At 41.3% G+C, this 23,171-nt stretch overlaps 1 protein-coding gene across 5 annotated transcripts; it reads left to right on the top strand.

Annotated features, from left to right (window-relative positions):
• The first annotated feature begins 620 nt into the window (after positions 1-620).
• Positions 621-22,922, top strand: tiprl (TIP41, TOR signaling pathway regulator-like (S. cerevisiae)). 5 transcript variants are annotated; one of them, XM_068040619.1, is made up of 9 exons: positions 623-917; positions 10,057-10,161; positions 11,005-11,124; positions 11,810-11,989; positions 12,372-12,471; positions 12,747-12,878; positions 17,575-17,670; positions 18,558-18,620; positions 22,086-22,922. In XM_068040619.1, the coding sequence occupies exons 3-9, from the start codon at positions 11,021-11,023 to the stop codon at positions 22,245-22,247; spliced, it is 837 nt and encodes a 278-aa protein (XP_067896720.1). In that variant the 5' UTR covers positions 623-917; positions 10,057-10,161; positions 11,005-11,020; the 3' UTR covers positions 22,248-22,922. The 5 variants fall into 5 exon arrangements, with proteins under 5 accessions (XP_067896722.1, XP_067896720.1, XP_067896719.1 ...); XM_068040618.1 differs by lacking the exon at positions 10,057-10,161 and having other exon boundaries at positions 623-964; XM_068040617.1 differs by lacking the exon at positions 10,057-10,161 and having other exon boundaries at positions 625-917.
• Positions 22,923-23,171: the final 249 nt, after the last annotated feature.

Below are 23,171 nucleotides of genomic sequence, written 5' to 3'. Positions count from 1 at the left end.
TTTTTTCTTTTTTATATTTTTTTGTGTTTATTTTCTTTTATTTCATCTTAGTTTGTTCAGTTTGTCAACCCACTTTTTTCATGTTTGTCCTTGTGACTGTTCAGTTTATAGTCCGTTAACACCCTATCTGTACTAATGCTTTGTCTTTCAACACATCATTAACATATTGTTTGCCTTTGCTCCATGACCTTCTGGTTGGTTAGTCTCTGTGACCTTGTCCTATCTACACCTGTTCCTTTGTTATCTATTTCCCCATCCCCGCTTTACTTGCTTAAACCCTTTCACATTTCTAATATTTGCCAGTTCTGAAGAAGGGTCACTGACCCGAAACATTAACTCTGTTTCTCTCTCTACAGATGCTGCCAGACCTGCTGAGTATTTCCAGCATTTCTTGTTTTTATTTCAGATTTCCAGCAGCCGCAATATTTTGCTTTTATTACACCTGAAAATCTTGGTGCCCGAACTGCTGCGCTTTCATCTTGCAGTGTCTCCATCTGTAAATGCAATGTCTTCTTAAACTGATTGAACCAGAGCCATTTTTTCCTCCACTCCCAGAGACAGTCAGCCAATGAATGGGGGATTTTGAAACTACATGGAAGCGGGGGAAGGTCACTGTTAATCTCTGATTTTAAAGAGGGACCCGGACACTTTTAGCAGAAGGACTACAGTGAAATTACTCCGTGAGGTTCTGTCAGTTTTGCTAACAGGAGGAAGCCAAAGGGTGACTTGTGTTTGAAACCTTCTCTTTGTGTATTTGCCGGAAGAAGCCGTGTCTCCGCTCGCTGGAACCACGGTTTGACAGTGCGGAACGGTTGGCGGGTCCCAGGCGATGTCGGACCGGAATTCCGGCGGACCGGGCCCAAGAAACCCGGAGCAACGGCGACGGCGGATTCTGTCACAGTCACCCGAGGAGGCTGGTGAGGGGGAGAGGAAAGGCTGTGAGAGGCATCAGAGTCATGAGAGGGTGGGGTTGGGTTGTGTTATTTTATTGTTATTGGGCGAGAGCTTGGTAGTGGTTGAAAGAGCTGGTGAGAGGCGAAGGGGGAGCGAGTGCGATATGGAAATAGGGAGAATCCGGGGTAGCGTTGGAGAGAGTGGGCAAGGAGTATGAGTTGGTGAGCAGGACAGTAGTTGGAGAGAGTAGGTAATGTTGGAGAGAATGGGCAAGGTGTATGAGTTGGCGAGCAGGGCAGTAGTTGGCGAGAGTGGGCAAGGAGTATGAGTTGGTGAGCAGGACAGTAGTTGGAGAGAGTGGGCAATGTGTGTGCGTTGGAGAGAGTGGGCAATGTGTGTGCGTTGGGGAGAGTGGGCAATGTTGGAGAGAGTGGGCAAGGTGTATGAGTTGGTGAGCAGGACAGTAGTTGGAGAGAGTGGGCAATGTGTGTGCGTTGGAGAGAGTGGGCAATGTGTGTGCGTTGGGGAGAGTGGGCAATGTTGGAGAGAGTGCGCAAGGTGTATGAGTTGGTGAGCAGGACAGTAGTTGGAGAGAGTGGGCAATGTGTGTGCGTTGGGGAGAGTGGGCAAGGTGTACGAGTTGGTGAGCAGGACAGTAGTTGGAGAGAGTAGGTAATGTTGGAGAGAATGGGCAAGGTGTATGAGTTGGCGAGCAGGGCAGTAGTTGGCGAGAGTGGGCAAGGAGTATGAGTTGGTGAGCAGGACAGTAGTTGGAGAGAGTGGGCAATGTGTGCGCGTTGGAGAGAGTGGGTAATGTGTGTGCGTTGGGGAGAGTGGGCAATGTTGGAGAGAGTGGGCAAGGTGTATGAGTTGGTGAGCAGGACAGTAGTTGGAGAGAGTGGGCAATGTGTGTGCGTTGGGGAGAGTGGGCAATGTGTGTGCGTTGGGGAGAGTGGGCAATGTTGGAGAGAGTGGGCAAGGTGTATGAGTTGGTGAGCAGGACAGTAGTTGGAGAGAGTGGGCAATGTGTGTGCGTTGGGGAGAGTGGGCAAGGTGTATGAGTTGGTGAGCAGGACAGTAGTTGGAGAGAGTGGGCAATGTGTGCGCGTTGGAGAGAGTGGGTAATGTGTGTGCGTTGGGGAGAGTGGGCAATGTTGGAGAGAGTGGGCAAGGTGTATGAGTTGGTGAGCAGGACAGTAGTTGGAGAGAGTGGGCAATGTGTGTGCGTTGGAGAGAGTGGGCAATGTGTGTGCGTTGGGGAGAGTGGGCAATGTTGGAGAGAGTGGGCAAGGTGTATGAGTTGGTGAGCAGGACAGTAGTTGGAGAGAGTGGGCAATGTGTGTGCGTTGGGGAGAGTGGGCAAGGTGTACGAGTTGGTGAGCAGGACAGTAGTTGGAGAGAGTAGGTAATGTTGGAGAGAATGGGCAAGGTGTATGAGTTGGCGAGCAGGGCAGTAGTTGGAGAGAGTGGGCAATGTGTGCGCGTTGGAGAGAGTGGGTAATGTGTGTGCGTTGGGGAGAGTGGGCAAGGAGTATGAGTTGGTGAGCAGGACAGTAGTTGGAGAGAGTGGGCAATGTGTGCGCGTTGGAGAGAGTGGGTAATGTGTGTGCGTTGGGGAGAGTGGGCAATGTTGGAGAGAGTGGGCAAGGTGTATGAGTTGGTGAGCAGGACAGTAGTTGGAGAGAGTGGGCAATGTGTGTGCGTTGGGGAGAGTGGGCAAGGTGTACGAGTTGGTGAGCAGGACAGTAGTTGGAGAGAGTAGGTAATGTTGGAGAGAATGGGCAAGGTGTATGAGTTGGCGAGCAGGGCAGTAGTTGGCGAGAGTGGGCAAGGTGTATGAGTTGGCGAGAGTGGGCAAGGTGTATGAGTTGGCGAGAGTGGGCAATGTGTGTGAGTTGGCAAGAGCAGGCAGAATGAGCACTAAACAGAGCAGAGGCTAAGAGTGTGGAACAGGGTGTGAGGGAGAGAGGCTGCTGGTAAAAGGCTTGATTAATGAGTAGGGCAACAATTGGAGAGGACAGGGCTTGGGTGAGGCTTAGGGATTAAAGATGCAGCTAGGAACCCGTCGATTGGTGGCTATGGTTCGTATCGAGTACTGCTTGGATAGCCACCTATATCAGAAAAGCAGAAACTGGAATTGAGATAATTGAGACCAGCGGGCATGGATACATTTTTGTCTGAGTTTTACATAGAACTGGAATCCAGAGTGTATTGGGGTTTTAGTTTACCACTGATATGCATTTATTTCATAGCAAAGTGTAAAGCTTTTCACATGTAAATTTAATCTCCTGACCGTAAATTGTTCCTGCAAATTGAAATGCTGCTACAAGGTACCTTCTGGTGCAGGACTTGAAACTCAACTTGGAAAACCAAGAAATAGACAGCAATAACAGACCACTCACTGCTCTGCCAGTACATTAGCAAAAAATGCAGTATAATTATCAGTAGCATTGATGGAATGTTCGCTCAGTTATTAAATGTCTTGTCATGCGGGTTGTAAACTGGCAATGTAAATGCATTAGATGGGTGGAGGTTGTGCTGATTTCACCTAACTGTCACCCAGAAATTTGTGTCCTTTATAAACTAACAATCTCATGTTAATCTACTCAAAGGTCATAAAAATACCGTATTGTTCCATCTGGATTAAAAATGATAGATATTACTCCAAAGTGGAAATACACCGCCAGAAATTAGTCAATATGTAAAAGCACTCATCAGTCCATAAGAGGTTACTCTTAAAAATATATTTTTACTCAGTCTGATAACTGCAAGATGATAGGATGAGAATTTTTTTTGTAGAATGTAATAGGTAAATGCTGCTTTGTGCAGAATATAGTAGGATGATCGGCCCCTTGCTCCCCTCCCAATTTCTTTCCAATTCATTTGGGTTGAAGTGAGTCCAACTCAGTAATATACTTGAGCATTCCCACTAGATGTCTGAAGTGTGCAATGCCAGGAATTTAAGTTTAAATTCAAGAAATCACCAGAAACAAGAATTACTTGCCATGAATTTAAGAAATTGACGGTACAATGGTGGTGAAACTGAAAGCCCAATTACAGCTGTAATTGGCTAGGGACTGGGAGCGAGAAGGGGATGTTATGGCCCATGCCAGTTAAAAGTGCTTAACCTGAAGACTTGGAATGAGAGATGCAGGCACAAGACTGAAGGAAAAAAAAGAGCGCCAATGCAAGAAAGCACAGTGGCAGTACAAGAGAGAAAGAGTTTGCACTTATATAGTGCCTTTCACAATCTCAGGATGTCCCAAAGGATTTCACGAATAATAAATTCATTTCAAAATGTAGTCGCTGTAGGGAAGCCCTGCAGCTAGTTTGTATACAGCAAAGTCCCACAAGCAGTAATGTTAAATGGCAAGACAATCTGTTTTAGTGCTGTTGGTTGAGGGATTAATTTTGACTAGGATATCAGGAGAGCTACCTTGCTCTTCTTTGAATATTGCCATTGGGTGCTTTATGTCCTCATCTGATAAAAGGTACCTCCAACAGTGCAGGACTCTTTCAGCACTGCACTGAAGTCAGTCCAGGTTATGTGCTCTCAAGACTCTAGAGTTGCTCTGACCTTCTGGCTTTGGCGTGAACATACGATTTAGGTGTGGAAGTAGGCCATTCGGCCCCTCAAGCCTGCTCAGCCATTCAATAAGATCATGGCTGATCTGTATGTGTTTTGAATTCCACACTCCCATCTACCCCGATAACCTTTGATTCTCTTGCCTAACAAGAATCTATCTACCTCTGCCTTAAAATTATTCAATGACCCCGCCTGCACCACCTTCTGAGGTAGAGGGTTCCAAAGTCACACAACCCTCTGAGAGAAAATATTTCTCCTCATCTCTGTCCTAAAAGGGCGACCCCTAATTTTAAAACAGTGTCCCCTAGTTCTGGACTCACCAACAAGAGGAAACATCCTTTCCACATCCACCTTGTCAAGACCGTTCAGGATCTTATATACTTCAATCAAGTCTCCCCTCACACTTCTAAACTCCAGTGAAAATAAGCCCTGTCTGTCCAACCTTTGACAACCTGCTCATTCCAGGTATCAATCTAGTAAACCTCCACTGAACTGCCTCCAACGCATTTACACTCTTCCTTGAATAAGGAGACCAAAACTGCACACAGTATTCAAGATGTGGTCTCACCAATGCCCTGTATAACTGAAGCATAACATCCTTACTTTTATCTTCAATTCCTCTCGCAATAAAGGATAGCATTCTATTCGCCATCTTTGTTACTTGCTATACCTACACACTAACTTTTTGTGACTCCTGCACTAGAACACCTAGATCCCTCTGCATCTTGGAATTCTGTAGTCATTCTCTGTTTAAGTAATACTCTGCTTTTTTATTCTTCCTGCCAAAGTGAACAACTTCACATTTTCCCACATTATATCAACTGCTAGCTGAGCTAAGGTTGATGCAAAAAGACATAGTGCAGGCATGAGTCTGAAGAACCTGTTGTAAGGATAAGAAAAAGGAGAAACAACACTAACCTATCTTCAGTTTGGGGGCAGACAGCCTAAATGTCTATAGACCTGTGAGTGGGGGAATGGTTCATTCAGCTATTAATTCTTTGCAAAACAACCTTTATCAAACCTTTTGCTTATTACAAATGCTAAAGAAGAGGATGGCATTGGTGTCTTAAGGACTTGTAAATTATTAGCACATTGTTATAAGTGGGTAAAACAAGTATGGGTGAGATGCTACAAAATTCTTGTTAGTTTCTTTACTAAAGTACAGTGTGCAATTCTTACTGCTTTTGGCAATAATAGATGTGAGCATATAAAGTCATAATGTTATGGAAGACTTAGAACAGCAGTTACAGAGAACTGGTGATAGAAATGAACGATGCATTTAAACTGTGGTTAGACAGAGACAATGTAAGGACATATGAGAACTTTGACAGTCACATTTCAATAGATCACTTTCTGGAAGTTGTTCTAGAAGTTTAAAAAATATGGTTTCTATATTGACACCAAATTTCAAAGTCAAAATGTCAAGCAAGCTGAGCAAATTGTGGCTTGAGGAGGCATGAAAACAGGTGGATTGACAGAGCCCTCATGTTGATCAGTTGAATGGAGGACTACCTAACTGAGTTTGACTGCAACACTGGCAACCAAGAGCTGCTTCATTGAATATACCTCCAGGGGTGACTCAGGCATTAAGTGTTCCATTTGTCGCAAAGTAGGACACAAAACAAATGAATATTTGTCCAGGTTGGACTTCAGGCGTGGTTGAGGAGATGGAATACCTTTGCAAGATCTGAAGCGTTGGAAACTGCAAGAGGCAAGAAGCTGCAAAACACAGTGCAATTCTCTCTCAATGCAGTTGTGAATCGACAGCTTACATCTGGCTTGTGGGACATCTAGTCTCACTTTGGGATGCTCACTATTGGAAAGTAGAAGGGGAAGGTGTCTCATACCGGTGGCATTTTACGGGGAAAGTAAGTAACCTGTAACCAAAATAACATTAGATGATTAATTTTGAATAAGTGAATATGTAGTTGGTGTGATGGATACACTACCTATCAAATAGTGCTGAGGAATCATTTAAATCTTGATGTGGAAATAGACTGTGGCAGTTAATGGGGGAAAGCAAAGGCTGGTAGATAGGGGCCCCCAGGTGAAGGCCCAGTGGTGGAACCTGACTGCTTCATGCCAGAGCAAAGGGTGCCAGTAAAGCTGCAGGTGGAGGTGACACATCAGAAATTCTATTTTAAAAAAACTCTTTCATCAATAATCTTCCTGTTGTCAGACTGTGTAAGTGATGCATTTTAAAGAGTAACCACTTGCGAGCTGATCAGTATTTGTGTTTATTAATTTCCAGCTGTGTATTTCCACTTTGGTATAATATCTTGGAAATATATCTATTAGTTTTAGACAATGTAAGATTGTGTTTTTTTTACAAGCTTTTGAGTAGACAGGAGAACATGGTGGGCATCCCACATGATTTCCACTGCAACACAATAGCTTACATTAATATAGTGCCTTTACTGCAGAAAAATGCCTCAAGATAATATATGTATATATTAACGATTTGGATGTAAATGTAGGGGGCATGATCAAGAAGTTTGCAGACAACACAGATTGGCCGTGTGGTAGATAGCGAGGAGGATAGCTGTAGGCTGCAGGAAGATATTGATGGTCTGGGCAGAAAAGTGGCAAATGGAATTCAGCCTGGAGAAGTGCGAGGTACAGAGGGATATAGAGGATTTGATAAGGGGAAAAAAAGGAGGCTTATGGCAGATTCAGAGGGCTGAAAACAGTGGAGGCCCTAGAGGAGTATAGAAAGTGTGGGGGGCGAGGGGGATACTTGAAAAAAAGTAATTAGGAGAGCGAAGATGGGGCATGAAAATACACTGGCGGGCAAGATAAAGGAAAATCCCAAGACGTTTTGTAAGCATATTAAGGACAAGAGGATAACCAGGGAAAGAGTAGGGCCCATTAAGGACCAAAGTGGCAATCTGTGTGGAGCCGGAGGATATAGGTGAGGTTTTAAATGATAACTTTTCATCTGTGTTCACTATGGAGAAGGACGATGTAGGTGTAGAGATCAGGGAGGGGGATTGTGACATTCTTGAACAAATTAGCATTGAAAGGAAGGAGGTTTTAGCAGGGTTAAAAGTGGATAAATCCCCAGGCCCAAATCAGATGTATCCCAGGCTGTTATGTGAGGCAAGGGAGGAGATTGCGGGGGCTCTGACACAAATTTTCAAATCCTCTGTAGCCACAGGAGAAGTACCAGAGGACTGGAGGACAGCGAATGTGGTACCATTATTCAAGAAGGGTGGTAGGGATAAACCAGGTAATTACAGCCCAGTGAGTCTAACATCAGTGGTAGGGAAACTGTTGGAAAAAGTTCTGAGGGATGGGATTAATCTCCCCTTGGAGAGGCAGGGATTAATCAAGGATAGTTAGCATGGCTTTGTCTAACAAATTTGATTGAATTTTTCGAGTAGGTGACTAGGTGTGTAGATGAGGGTAAAGCAGTTGATGTAGTCTACATGGACTTCAGTAAGGCTTTTGGTAAGGTCCCGCATGGGAGATTGGTCAAGAAGGTAAGAGCCCATGGGATCCAGGGCAAATTGGATCCAAAATTGGCTTAGTGGCAGGAGACAGAGGACGATGGTCGAGGGTTGTTTTTGCGATTGGAAGCCTGTGACCAGTGGTGTACTGCAGGGATCAGTGCTGGGACCCTTGCTGTTTGTAATGTACATTAATGATTAAGACGTGAATATAGGAGGTATGATCAGTAAGTTTGCAGATGACATGAAAGTTGGTGGTGTTAGATTCACCAGGATGTTGCCTGGGCTGGAGCATTTCAGCTACGAAGAGAGACTGGATAGGCTAGGGTTGTTTTCCTTGGAGCAGAGAAAGCTGAGGGGGGGACCTGATTGAGGTACACAAAATTGTAAGGGGCATAGATTGGGTAGATAGGAAGAAACCTTTTCCCTTAGCGGAGATGTCAATAACCAGAGGGTAACCTTAACCAGATTTAAGGGAAGGGGCAGGAGGTTTAGAGGGGATTTGAGGAAAAAAAAATTTCACCCAGAGGATGGTTGGAATCTGGAACACACTGCCTGAAGGGGTGGTAGAGGCAGGAACCATCGCAACATTTAAGAAGTATTTAGATGAGCACTTGAAACGCTATAGCATACAAGGCTACGGGCCAAGTGCTGGAAGATGGGATTAGAATAGATAGGCTTGATGGCCGGTGCGGAAAAGGTGGGCCGAAGGGCCTGTTTCTGTGCTGTATGACTCTATCTGGGGAAGTCAAACAAGGCAAAGGAATACACAATTAATGAGAAAACACTGAGAAGTGTAGAGGAAGTGAGGGACCTTGGAGTGAATGTCCACAAATCCCTGAAGGTAGCAGGACAAGTCGATTAGGTGGTTAAGAAGGCATATGAAATCCTTTCCTTTATTAGCCGAGGTATAGAATTTAAGAGCAGAATTGGTGAAGAAAAATTGCCTCTTTTTGAATGCTGGAACTGGATAACTCATTGGTTAGGCCACAACTTGAGTACCGTGTGCAGTTCTGGTCACCTCATTACAGAAAGGATGTAATTGCACGAGAGAGGGTACAGAAGAGATTTACAAGAATGTTGCCAGGACTGGAAAAATGCAGCTATGAGGAAAGATTGAATAGGCTGGGATTGTTCTCCTTGGAACAGAGAAGGCTGAGGGGAGATCTGATTGAAATGTACAAAATTTTGAGGGGCCTGGATAGTGGAGGTGAAGGGCTTGTTCACCTTAGCAGAGAGGTCACTGACTAGGGGGCATAGAATTAAAGTGATTGGTAGAAAAATTAGAGGGAAGATGAGGAAAATATTTTTCACCCAGAGGGTGGTGATGGTCTGGAACTCACTGCCTGAAAGGGTAGTTGAGGCAGAAACCCTCAACTCATTCAAAAGGAGTCTGGACATGCACCTCAAGTGTCATAATCTGTAGAGCTATGGACCAAATGCTGGAAGGTGGGATTAGAATAGGTGTATTGTTTTTCGGCCAGCGCAGACACGGTGGGCCAAGTGGCCTCTTTCTGTGCCTTAAACTTTCTATGATTTCTATGAAGACATTTTACTGAGAAAATAAAAAAATTATCTGCTGAGCCAAAGGTGGAAATATTAGCATTGGTGAGCAAAGGCTTGCTCAAAGAGGTGAGTTTTAAGGAGGACCTTAAAGGAACAGAGGAACCTGGAGAGACATAAGGTTTTATGGAGAAAATCCAGAGCATGGAGCCTAGGCAGAAATGGTGGAGGGAAGGGTGGTGGAAATGCCCAAGAGGTCAGAATCAGAAGAAGAGATGTAAACCTGAGGATCAGAATTTTAAATGGGAGACACTGGGGGACTTGAAGCCATTGTAGGTTAATAACGACAGGTTTCATGGGTGAATTGATTTGGTGTGTGTTAGGATATGGGCAGCAGAGTTTTTGTTTTTGTTTACAGTGCCAGGCTCGCCAATGAGGAAATGGCAGGAAATTCAAAGTTTATTTTTACTAGTAAATTACCTGTTACGTTGCTCATGGCAAGTTGGTGGTTTAAAGGGCTGATGCCGAGGTGAAAGGAAGGGTGCCCATTGCTGCTGAATTGATTTGGAAAGAAGTTTGGACAATGAAATAACTAATTTTTTTCATTGGTTCAAATTTCCCTAGAATTAATCAAGACTTTTTGAGTGATGGAAACGTTGTGTGATGAGCAAAGATTTTTTCAAAACTCAATTTTCCATAAATAGTGCTTTCTTCATCCACGACTGTTAGGTAATGATATCAAATTTATTGTCCTTGTATGTAATTATATAAATAAAGCTGTACATGAAGGGTGCTGTAGTTGCATAAATAACCTCTTGGGTATAGTTAGAAAAGTTTTTCCTTTCAAAGTTACTTCAGATAAAGTTAAAAAAGGTCATGCTTTATTTTCTTTTGATATTTTCATACAAATAAAGGACATTCAATTACTTTGGCAAAGTCACATAAAACTGCATTGTGAATTATACTCTGGTCCTAATATTAGCTTCTTTGCATTCAGTTTGCTTGACGTTTTTCATCACTGGACTGAGGTGAAGAGGAATAGGACATGCAGAGTTTATGAGCATTAACTTGTGGAATATCCCGTGAAAAGCCAGTTAGTCACCATTTTTTTAAAAATAGTGTGGGATGTCCCTCATTCCTGCCTAGCTCCAAAATGTGGTAATCACTGGAAGTAGAGAGAAGCCAGCCTTAAAATACATACTAAGAGTTTTCCCATGCAGCGTGCTTACAAAAAATGACAATGGTGTATTTTGGAAGTTGCTTAATTGAGCTTCATTTAGCAGACTGTGTAGCAGTTCTGCAAATCCCAATAAAGTCAAGTGTTGTATGATGTAGCTATTAATATTTCAGGTATAATTAATCTATTTCAGAATGCTTAGAGAAATGCCGTCAGGTCACTGAATAGATTTCTTAGGGATAAACAACAGTGTATAAAAGTGATTTTTATAATACAGCATTTGTTTATAATTCTCAATCTGAAGAATTTATGTGATCAAAGATACAATTGCATTATCACCATATATACAATAGAATTGACATGATTTATAGAAGTAACTGAGTATTTTCTCTTAGGTGACATTTGACCGCTATGACAACACACAGTTTCAAAAACAGCAAACAAGAATTTAATTTTGGACCATGGAAACTAACTGCCAGCAAAAGCCATATTATGAAATCAAAGGACATTGAAAAGTACGAAATGAGTTTCTTTTTGCTTTTTAAACTGAATTTATTTGTTGTCTAGTAATATCTTAATGTGCAAGAAGAGAAAATAATAAATTACTGATCCTGGATCAGAATTCAAAAATTGATGAATGTGGTGCCTTATCATCTGCAATACTCAAATCTATAAGCCTGCTGTAACACAATACAAAGTGGTCATAATTTTCTATTGCCTTAGTATTGGAAGGTTTGTTCTTCGATCTGCTAAAATCTGAATTCAAGTTCGAGGCAAATGGACCTTTTCAACTCCCATTTATTAATTTTTCCTTTGGATGCTTTCACGCCTGATGAAAAAAGCTAGAATTTGAAGTTGACTTGTTAACCAGCTTGGATCAAAATTCCCAAAACTAGATATAACCTTTCCCCTATTTTCCTAGAGGAGTAATATGACCTAGAATACAATGTGAAAAATTATTTTCATAAGTTTAGCCATCGTTTTAATTTAATCGGATTAATTTAGTTGATCTATTTCTCAGGAAATGAAATTTGTTAGAATAATTGATTAGTCCTGTTGGAATCCTACTTTTTTTTTTTAGCTTACACTCGAATGTACACTTTCGATCTTCTGCTGGTTTTTTAACATGGGTGAAAGCACCTGAATGGACATGGTCTTTCTTAATGTTTTCAACTTTCCTCTGACTGGTTAACCATACAGGTTAGCTGAGGAAATGAAGATGCATTCCCTTCCGGAGATGTTGTTTGGTGATAATGTCTTAAAGGTGCAACATGCTGGAGGATTTGGAATTGCATTTAATGCTACAGATGCCTTAAGGACAGTGGATAATGGACATGGCACGGTGAAAGTAGCATGTGCAGAGGCCTGGCAGGAGAGCAGGTGAGGTCAAGAACTGCAAGTGCAAAAAAGCTATCTTTTTAGTTTAGCAGTGATATCCATAAATAAGAACTGATTTTTTTTATTTGTCGCCAGTATGGTGCTAATTTGGTTGTTCAGATTCTGTATTAAATATAACTGGATTTAACCTTGCAGTTACTATTTTTTCACAGGCATTCAAATTAATTTTCAGATACTGGAACAAGTACTATTATATTTTATTTTACCTTTATTAATGGAACAATTTCCCAGTTAAATTGCATCAATGGTCTTTGTGATCATCTGGGAATATCTTAATTTTGGGGTGTGTTTAGTCTGATTGCAATAATTGAGGGAGCAAGTGCTGCACAATTAATTTCAAATTACATATCTGTTTTAATCTCAGGGCTGATTCTGAACACTCAAAAGAAGTTGTTAAACCCTATGATTGGACGTTTACTACAGACTATAAAGGAACGTTACTTGGTGACGAGTTAAAGTTAAAGGTAATTTGTGAAGATACTGACTTTAAAAAAACCTAATTGTTATAATGTTACTAACGCTTAAGACCATTTCATCAATATTGGGTGTATATAATGGTTGCAAACATACCCAGTGATGAAGTGAATTATGAAAATGTTATCCAGTTTATTGACTTTTTATCAGTGACATAGTAGTATGATGCAAAGATAATCATTTAATAACTGCCTTATTCCTTTAGGCAATATTATATAGTCATTCTTTAGCTGGCTGAATGGTAGACATTCATTTCTTTTTGTAGGTTACTCCCACAACTGAACGAATTGATTTGGAGAAATTGAAAACAAGAGAGCAGATCATGTATTTTGAAGAAGTTTTGTTATTTGAAGATGAACTTCATGATCATGGCGTTTCCATGCTCAGTGTAAAAGTGGTAAGATGGATTATCTGGCAATCCCATGCTAAAGTTGTTAGTGACACCATCCCTTAAGCAGCGAAAGCTGAAAGCACAGTATACTATGGGGTTCCCCAGGGGTTGGTACTAGCACCATTGCTTTTCTTGATCTATATTAATGACCTAGACTTGGGTGTGCAAGGCACAATTTCAAAATTTGCAGATGACAACGTTGGAAAGATTGTGGACTGTAAGGAGGATAGTGATAGACTTCAAGAGGACATAGATAGGCTGGTGGAATGAGCAGTCATGTGGCTGATCAAATTTAATGCAGAGAACGGTGAAGTGATATATTTTGGTAGCAAGAACGAGGAGAGACAATCTGTAACAGTAATACTTGGTTTTTGTCTGTCCTGATTGTTTTGATTGGTCAGTTTAAGGGGTGCATCTGTTGGGTTTATTTGGTGAGTGGTACCTGGCGCATGTGGAGACAGTTGGGGCACGTGGAGGACTGAAGCACGTGACACGTGGCTGCCAACAGTTGGTGGTGGCGCCGGCAGAGTGGAGGGAGTTGGTGAAGAGCTAAAACAGCAGAAAGAGGAGCCCAACAACAAAGTTAGACTGGCTGGAGAGATTGTGTTTCCATGAGGGATAGAATGGGATGGGGATGGCATGAGAGGGATGCCATAGAATGGGTTGCATGGGAGGAATGGATGAGATGATGGAATGGGTTGTGTGGCAAAATGGCGAGGACAATTTTTTGATACAACTTATTATTCAAAAGCTATTCTTTGTGCTAAAAATGAAGATTCACTAGATTTGAATTAAAAAGCTGTCAGGTGAATTAGAAGAGTACATCAGCATTTAATTCTGTAGGTGAAAGTGATAATCTACACCCTCCAGAATTTCTACACAGTCTAACTCCAATGGCCATGCCACCACACAAACTTAGACTCAAGGAAGGAGCAGTTATAATGTTGCTATAAAACTTTAATCCTAAGCAAGGATTTTGCCATGGAACAAGATTGGTAGTTAGGAAGCTGTTTTCTTCAATGATAGATGCTGCATTTATAACAGACAGATTTCAAGGAAATAGAGCTAAGACTATAAACAAGTTGCAGGCCTGACTCTTGACAAAATTTGTATTTATATTCCAAGGTCTGTTTTTGCATATTGATAGCTTTATGTAGCTTTTTCCAGAATGAGATGTTTTGATTCTATTTAAATCTTTGGTGAAAGAATAACTAGAGATCCTGTATTTAAAGAAGTACTGTTGCAATGAAGATACTAATTAGACCACAAACATTTTGCGCGTCTCTGCTAATATAAAATAAAGGATACAATTCTGGTGCGGGAGCAGAGGGACCTGGAGGTATATGAGCACAAATTGTTGAAGTTGGCAGGACAAGTTGAGAAAGTGATTAATAAGGCACACTGGATCCTGGGGAGGCATAGAGTACAAAAGCAAGGAATTTATGAAGGATGTGAAGGCTTTAGAGAGGGTGCACCAAAGATTTATGAGAATGGTTATAGGGATGAGGGACTTCAGTTTTGTGGATAGATTGGAGAAGCTGGGGCTGTTCTCATTTGAGAAGAGAAGGTTGAGAGGAGATTTGATAGAGGAGTTCAAAATCATGAGGGCTCTGGACAGAGTAGATAGGGAGAAACTGTTCCCTTTGGTGGAAGGGTCAGGAACCAGAAGACAATGATTTAAGATGAAATGCACAAGAACTAAAGGCAACGTGAGGAAAGACAGCTTGTGGTTCGGCTCTGGAATGCAATGCTTGAGACTGTGGTGGGGGTAGATTCAATTGTGGCTTTCAAAAGGGAATTAGATAATTATCTTGAGAAAAAATTTGCAGAGCTACAGGGAAAGGGCAGTGGAGTGGGACTAGCTGAGTTGCGCTTGCAGAAACCTGGCATGGACATGAAAGGCAGAATAGTCGCCTCCTGTGCTGTAACCATTCTACGATTCTATAAATGGTTTCCTATTCTACTATGTGCACCAGAACAGTTGTAGCTATTTTTTGCCACCAATATCCCAATCCAAACATATAATGAAAAAGCAAGTTTTTGTACAGGAGAAAATCATATTGTATCAGGCCAATGAAGTAAATCATGCAGTGCAAGCGTGAGCAAGCTTAAAGTTTTTTGTAATCTTATTTCCCCTTCCTCCAACCGCATTTTTTTTTTATAACTGCTAGCTGTGGATGTGCTGCTCATCTTGGTGTGTGGGGTCCTTGTAATGTCAAAGTGTCTGCTCTTAAAATATGAAGCCAGTCAATGAATGTTGGCCAATTATTTGATATTGAGTGGGGGGCAGGTGTTGCAGTGGGCATCAGAACCAAGCCCAATCCTGTGTATCTATGTGTATTTTCCATCAGGGTTCATTGGATAATCATGATTCGGAGTGGAGGCTCTTACTTGTATTTTTCCCCCTTCCCCAAGGCCAATTATAGTGCCACTATTGATCACCCATTAAACTTGTGACTTCCACTTAAAGGACTCAGTACCACACCATGTATATCATATACTCACATAGCACAGATTCAGTCAGACCATCGTACTTGTGTAGGCTCTTTGAAAGAGCAGTCCAATTCGTGCACTTTCCCTGCTCCGTCCCAAGAGCTCTGCAGATTTTTCCTTTTCAAGTACTTATCCAATTTGCTTTTGAAAGTTACTATTGAGTCTGTTTGCACCACCTTTTAAAGCAATACGTTCTCGATCACAACAACTGAGTTTTTTTTTTGATAATCCCTTCTCCCCTCTTATTCTTTTGCCAAATATCTTAAACCTGTGAGCTGTGGTTATGCGTCCTCCTCCCAGTGGAAACCATTTCAATCACTCTGTCAAAATCCTTCATTATTTTAAACACTTCTATTAAATCTCCCCTTAACCTTCTCTGCTCTAAAGAGAGCAATTCCAGTTTCTCTAGTCTCTTCTCTTCCCTGTGGAGCGAGAAACAGAGTTAATGGCCGGAATTTTACGCCACCCCAGCGAGCTGGATGGTGGGGGGGTGGGGGGAGGTGGCATAAAATGGAGCAGGAGGCCTTCCAGACCTGCTCCCGCCTCTGCCCCACTTTACGTAGGGCAGAGGGGAAGGGGGGGGGGGGTGAAAAATGGGCTGCCCGCCCTAGGCAAATCAAGGCCCTTAAGTGGCCAATTAACAGCCACTTAAGGACCTTCACCCACCTCCACGCGGATTTCACGCGTGGCAAGCGGGTGTCCTGAAGCCAGTAAAGGCCACCCGGGAAAAGCTGTCGGGCTCTCCACGCCCCGGGGGTGGACCCTGACAATCGGGCATGAGTGAGGGCCGCCCTCGCTTCCCCAACCGGGACCCAAGATGCCCCCTTCCTTTTTCCCCCCAAACGACCACCCTTGCCTTGCCGGGGCCTGACCAATGACCCCCGGCGAGGCAACCCAAACTTACCTTGACTCCTGGCTCTATGTCCTCAGCTGGGCTGCAGTCCCAGCAGTGGTCACTGCTCCCGGTGGCACTGCTGGGACTAAGAGCTGCCAGCCCACTGATTGGCCGGCAGTTCAATGAGGCGGGACTTCCTCCCTCAAGTGGGTGGAAGTCCTAGCTTGGAACAATTAAAGCCTAGGGACCTGTAAAATGCGAGGCGGAAGTGGGTTCGCCACTGACATTTATGTCGGTGACCAGCTCCCGTCCGCCCACCATAAAATCTAGCCCAATGCTTCAGATCGATGACCTTTCTGTCATAACTGGAGAAGTTAGTGATGTAACAGGTTTTAAGCAAGTGCATAGGCAGGGTAAGGGTGGGGAGAGAGAACAAAAGCGAAGGTCTGTGATGAGGTGGACGTTCTGTCAGTGGCAGGTTAAGTGGCAAAAAGGATGAAATCTTGAGGCAAAGGATGATGGTAATGGGACAAGAAAAAGAAAAGATTGGTCCTGAAGTGGTGTAAATGTGAATAACAGAATCATCATAAATAGCTGTCATCCAAAAAAGTAAAAAAATCAAAAATTTTGGGGGCAGAGATCATGATCTGAAATTGTTGAACTCCTTGTGTCCATAAGGCTATAAAGTGTTTAATTGAAATATATGGTGCTGTTCCTCAATCTTATGTTGAGCTTAATTGGATTGGTGTAGGAGAATGAGGAAGGAGAGGTTGGAGTGGGTGTGTCACATCTCTTAAATATTTCCTGTTCTGATGAAAGGTCGTCGACTTGAAACATTAACTTTGATTCTCTCTCCACAGATGCTGAGTATTTCCAGCATTTTCTGTTTTTATTTCAGATTTACAGCAAGTGCAGTATTTTGTTTTTGTCCCTTATCCTAGTAGTACTCTGGCAAATCTCCTCTTCACCCTTTCAAAGGCCTTGACTCTCTTCTGAAAGTGTTTGCCCAGATATTGGACCACAGTACTTCATTTCAAGTCTATCCAGTGACTTACAAATGTTTAGCATAACTTACTTGATTTAAAGTGCTATTTTAAATAAGGACAATGTTTTCAAGAAAATAAGGAACAAGGTACCTTATCTTGAAGTTATTCTGCATAATTCAAAAAGATAACTAGGTGTACAGCTCATGTTTGTGATGAAGGTTCTTTAAAGGACATCATTTGTCTTCTACTGGAAAGATTGTGTTTTTGTCTCAATAGTGCAGCTGAAATGTATGAAACAAATTGCAGATTGTTTAAAGTTAAATTATTTTGGGTGGGGAAATTGAGGCTAATGGGGCTGTACAGTTGAATAACATTCATTTTTTTTAAGAGAGTGATGCCATCTAGTTTCTTCGTGCTGTTGAGATTTTTCTTGAGAGTTGATGGTGTACTCATACGAATAAATGACACCAGAGTTTATCATGAGGTAAGGATGGATGATAACTACTTGCTTTACCTGTATATTACATTATTATTTTATATTTGTGGAATTTTGCTAAATGTCTCCATTATGATTAATTACTGGATTTTTTTAAACTAGAAATTTAAAAAACATTTATTCACAATATTTCAGTTTCTACCTTAATTCCATGTTTATGTCCCAATCTTTGTTTCACTCTCTAAAAATCTTTGAAAAGTACTTTAATTATTGGTGTTTTTTATTTCCTGGTCGGCTGTCTGAGAATTCTTGAATGTGGTTGGCTGCTTGACCATCTTGATGACATCACTGCAGTTCGACGCCAGAAATCCTTATTAAGCATCTCTAGGATCAGTTGCATGTCGAGAGAGTTAAAGTTCTCACCAAGGAGATCGCTAGCAGCGTTATGAAGCTTTCTTCAAGAATTTGACTGAAAAATCTGGGCCATCATTTTTGTCCCATCTTCATAGCAGTATTTTGGAGCTGAAATGTTAAATCTTCCTTATTCACTAAGCCTCCACATACAGATAGCTTTGAACTTTCAAGTCACTTTGTGACCACTGTCCACTTTGCTGTTGAGACTTGTTTTGGGCAAGAGTTGACCTTTTGACAATCTTGTGCTAAGACTTGAAGGTCTTCTGTTTTAATTTGCAAAAGAAAATGAAATTTTTAACATCCTTATTCTTTTGGGTAACTCAAGTTTTTTTTTCTTTTCACTCTTCTGTTGAATGTGTTCGACCCTTGGCATAGACGCCTGGATAGACTAGTGAAGGTGAAAACTCTGGAATCTTTTCAGAAACCATTAGCAATGTCGTGACTGTAGGATTGTTCTGAATGGATAGATCAAGTTACATAATTTTTCAGTAAAGAAAATCCACTTTCCTTTTCTTTCACAGGCTGACAAAAACTACCTTCTCTCTGAATATAGCTCCCGGGAAAGTAATATATCAGCTCTTCAGGTAACTTCTGACATATCTGGGATTTGCAAATGAACAACCTAAGAATTAAAAGATTACTATGCATTTTGGAAACGCATCACATGTGAACATATTGCAACAGTAAATTGCAAGGCAGTTTTTTTCATAACTCCTGTTTTGATAATGCTGATGAAATGATGGGTTGGGAGTGTTAATTTCACATTTAAAAGCAAATTTAGAAGCTTTGGGTGAATTAATTTGTGTATTTATTTTAGTATCCTAGTTTGGAAGGGTAATCCTCCTGCAAAATATCTATTTTCAGATCAGTTGTAAAAACAATGGCACTTTGATATTTTGTCAGAGAGCACCATGAAGCACAACTGCTAGTAGCAGGTGGTTGAGTTCTCTATATATAGTTAGGAACATAAGAACTAGGAGCAGGAGTAGGCAATTCAGCCCCTCGAGCCTGCTCCGCCATTCAATACAATCATGGCTGATCTCTTCTCAGCCTCAAATCCACTTTCCTGCCCGTTCTCCATAGCCCTTCAATCCATTACTAATTAAAAATCTATCTCCTCCCTACTTTTATACTCTATTCCTTTAGCAATAAATGCCAAAATTCTATTTGCCTTCCTTATTACCTGCTGCACCTGCATACTAGTTTTCTGTGATTCATGCACGAGGGTATCCAGATCCCTCTGCACTGAAGCACTCTGAAGTTTCTCTCCATTTAGATAATTTGCCTTTCTATTCCGACCAAAATGGATAACCTCACACTTATCCACATTAAACTCCATCTGCCAGATTTTGGCCCATTCACCTAACCTATCCATATGTAAATGTCTTATTTCTTTATTGTAACTTACTATCCCACCTATTTGAGTGTCATCTGCAAACTTGGCTATAGTACCATCTATCCCTGCATCCAAGTCATTAATATAGATTGTAAATAGTTGGGGCCCAAAGACTGAACCCTGTGGCGCCCCACTAGTTACATCTTGCCAACCAGAAAAGGACCCATTTATCCCAACTCTTTTGTTTTCTGTTGGTTAACCAATCCTCTATCCAAGCTAATAAATTGCCCCTAACCCCATGTGATCTTGCCTTGTGTATTAACCTTTTGTGCGGTACCTTATCAAATGCCTTCTGGAAGTCTAGATATACTACATCTACAGGATCCCCATTATCCACTTTACTTGTTACATCTTCAAAGAACTCTAGCAAATTAGTCAAACACTATTTACCCTTCATAAAACCATGCTGACTCTGATGGATTGCGTTTTGATTTTCTAAATATCCTGTTATTACTGCCTTAATAATGGATTCTAACAATTTCCCAACGACAGATGTTAAACTAACTGGTCTATAGTTTCCTACTTTCTGCCTCCCTCCTTTTTTGAATAAGGGTTTTATATTAGCATTTTTCCAATCCACTGGAACTTTTCCTGCATCCAAGGAATTTTGGAATATTATAGCCAATGGATCCACTATCTCCGCTGCCACTTCCTTTAAGACCCTAGGATGTAGGCCACCAGGCCCTGGGGACTTGTCTGCCTTCAATCCCAATTGTTTGCTCAGTATTTTTTCCCTAGTGATGATTGTTCTAAGTTCCTCCCTTCCTATAACCTCTGCATTACTTGTTACTATTGGGATGGTACTGGGGTCCTCCGCCGTGAAAACTGAGGCAAAATACTGATTTAGTGTCTCCGCCATTTCTGTGTTCCCCTCTATTAATTCCCCAGTCTCATCCTCCAAGGGACCAACATTCACTTTAGCTACTCTCTTCCCTTTTATATACTTATAGAAGCTTTTTCTATCCGTTTTTATATTTTGCACTCGTTTTCTTTCATAATTTACCTTTGCTCTTTTTATTACTTTTTTAGTAACCCTTTGTTGCTCTTTAAAAGTTTCCCAATCTTCCAGCCTACCACTGGCCTTTGCAATATGGTATGCCTTAGTTTTTGGCTTTATGTTGCCCTTAACTTCCGTGCTTAGCCATGGATGTTTTCTCTCCCTCTCACAATCTTTCTTCCTCTCTGGAATATATTTTAGTTGGGAGGGTTTGAAGATCTCAAACATCTGCCACTGCTCATCAACTGTCCTACCTTTTAGTCTTCCTGCCCAGTCCACTAGGGCCAAATCTGTCCTCATGCCTATATAATTACCTTTGTTTAACTCCAGAATGCTAGTGTGAGACTCCAGTTTCTCACCCTCAAACTGAATTTGAAATTCTAGCATGCTATGATCATTCTTCCCTAGAGGATCCTTAACTATGAGATCATTAATTAATCCCACCGCATTACACAATACCAAATCTAGAATAGCCTGCTCCCTGGTTGGTTCCACAACATATTGCTCCAAAAAACCATCTCTCCCTCGATACTCCCCTTGCCAATATGATTAATCCAATTTACATGCATATTAAAATCACCCATGATTATTGCCGTACCTTTCTTACAAGCCCCCAGTATTTTCTGGTTTATACTGTGCCCCACTGCGGAACTACTGTTTGGGGACCTATAGATTACACCCACCAGGGTCTTCTTTCCCTTGCTATTTCTTATTTCTACCCAGAACTGATTCTACGTCTTGATCTCCAGTGCCTATATCATTTCTCACTATGACACTGATCTCTTCCTTTACTAACAAAGCTACACCACCTCCTTTTCCTTCCTGCATATCCTTCCGAAATACTGAGTACCTTTGGATATTCAATTCCCAAACCTGGTTTCCCTGCAACCACGTTTCAGTAATCGCCACTAAATCATACCCGTTCATCTCTATTTGCACTGTTAACTCATTAATTTTATTCCAAATGCTTCGTGCATTCAGATACAAAGCCTTTAAGTTTGTTCGATTATCAAATCTCCCTACTCTTGTACAATTCCTTGGTGCAATATGACGTTCGCACGTTCTGTCCCTACTGTTTATATTCTGGTAACAATCAGCCTCATAACTAACCTACACTCCTACCTTCTCCTTTAGCTTTGACTTCCTAATTTTCCATGCAACTGAACCCTCCCCTCACTATTTAGTTTAAAGCCCTATCTACAGTCCTGGTTATGCGATTCACCAGGTCTCTGGTCCCAGCATGATTCAGGTGGAGTCCATCCCATCGGATCAGCTCCCTCCTTCCTCCGTACTTGTGCCAATGTCCCACGAATTCGAACCCATTTCTCCCACACCAATCTTTGAGCCACTAAGATTTTATGGTCTGAATATTTTGCAACACATTAAAGGTTGGGCCAGTTTATGACTAAAAACAAAGGGCCCCGAAATTATGCTCAGGGATACTAGCAAAGGAATGCTTAGTCCTTTTATCCAGAATTCATTTTTGCTATTTTGGTAGATGTATTAACCCATTTAGTTCGAATTGAGCTAGTTAGATGAATATGCTAAGTAGTCATATGTTAGCATCGCATTGTGGAATTTCAGGAAGCTGGAGGGAGAAAAAAAAGCTTTGCCAAGATAGTTCCCCAGACCTAATCAAATTTACTTTTGTTTCAGAATGTTCCACAGTATCTTTTCACTGATCCAAATGAGATCTCAAAGTATTTACCCCTGAAAAAGCTAATCTGTGAGAAGTTGGAATTCCCCGAGGGGGTGGACAACAACACCTTTGAAAATCTGCAGATCTGCATTGCAGGCAGAGAATCAAGACAGACGTGACATTCTGCTACATGAAAGCGAAGAGTTATGTGCTGTTTATAAGTGATAAACTAGTATAATCCTTTTTGATTTATTTTAGAAGCTGCCAGTATACTTCTGAACTACTGCAGTGAATTTTGTCTTGTGAAAGCAGCAGCTAACATTCTAACAGCTGCAAAAGACTATTTATCAAAAACAAAATTTATTAACTGACTTGATTTAAGGACTCAGGCTTAGATGTCACAGTAGAAGCCAATGTATTATTGTGAGCAGTGCAGCTTTCAATCTGATTTTTATGTGCAGGTTATTGGTGTTTCTATTTTTTTGCTCGTGAAATCTTGAATCTATTCAAGTTTTGAAAAGACCAATGGAATTTTTAACTCGTCATTTGTAATTAAGGTGAAAATTAGTAGATATACAACAGGTAGATTGAAACAGCACTGTTCACAATGTGCTGGTCGCACTGGAATATGCTTGTAGTTGTACCACAGCATTTGTACTTGTCTGTCACGAACACAATCCTCAGTAAATTACAGCATTTGTCCACACAAACCAACATCACAGGCAGCCATTTACTGTATGTTACTTTTGTGCATTTTGTATTGATAACCAGTCAATGTAAGCCAATAATGGATATCTTTAAAACGGTGTAACTAATCTATAAAATCTAAATAAAGATTGATTTCTGAATAGGTCCATTCTTGAAGAGATCTAAAGTTGTTTGGCTTACAACCAAGATTGATATTGTCGAAATTGGCTAAATTTACTTCAAATTGAAGCAAGTTAACTTGTTGGTAAGTAAATTAAGTAGAAACATATTTTAGTGTACATGCCATTTCCAGAGCAAGATTCAAAAAAAATCTAAGAAATTAGATCTTGCTTTACAGCATGAATAATAAATTCTTAGGAAATGTATGAAGTATAACTGATGTATGGAATATTCTC

Source organism: Heterodontus francisci, chromosome 10 (genome assembly GCF_036365525.1).
Source record: "Heterodontus francisci isolate sHetFra1 chromosome 10, sHetFra1.hap1, whole genome shotgun sequence".
NCBI lineage: Eukaryota > Metazoa > Chordata > Chondrichthyes > Heterodontiformes > Heterodontidae > Heterodontus > Heterodontus francisci.
This window is presented reverse-complemented; position numbering and strand designations above follow the sequence as displayed.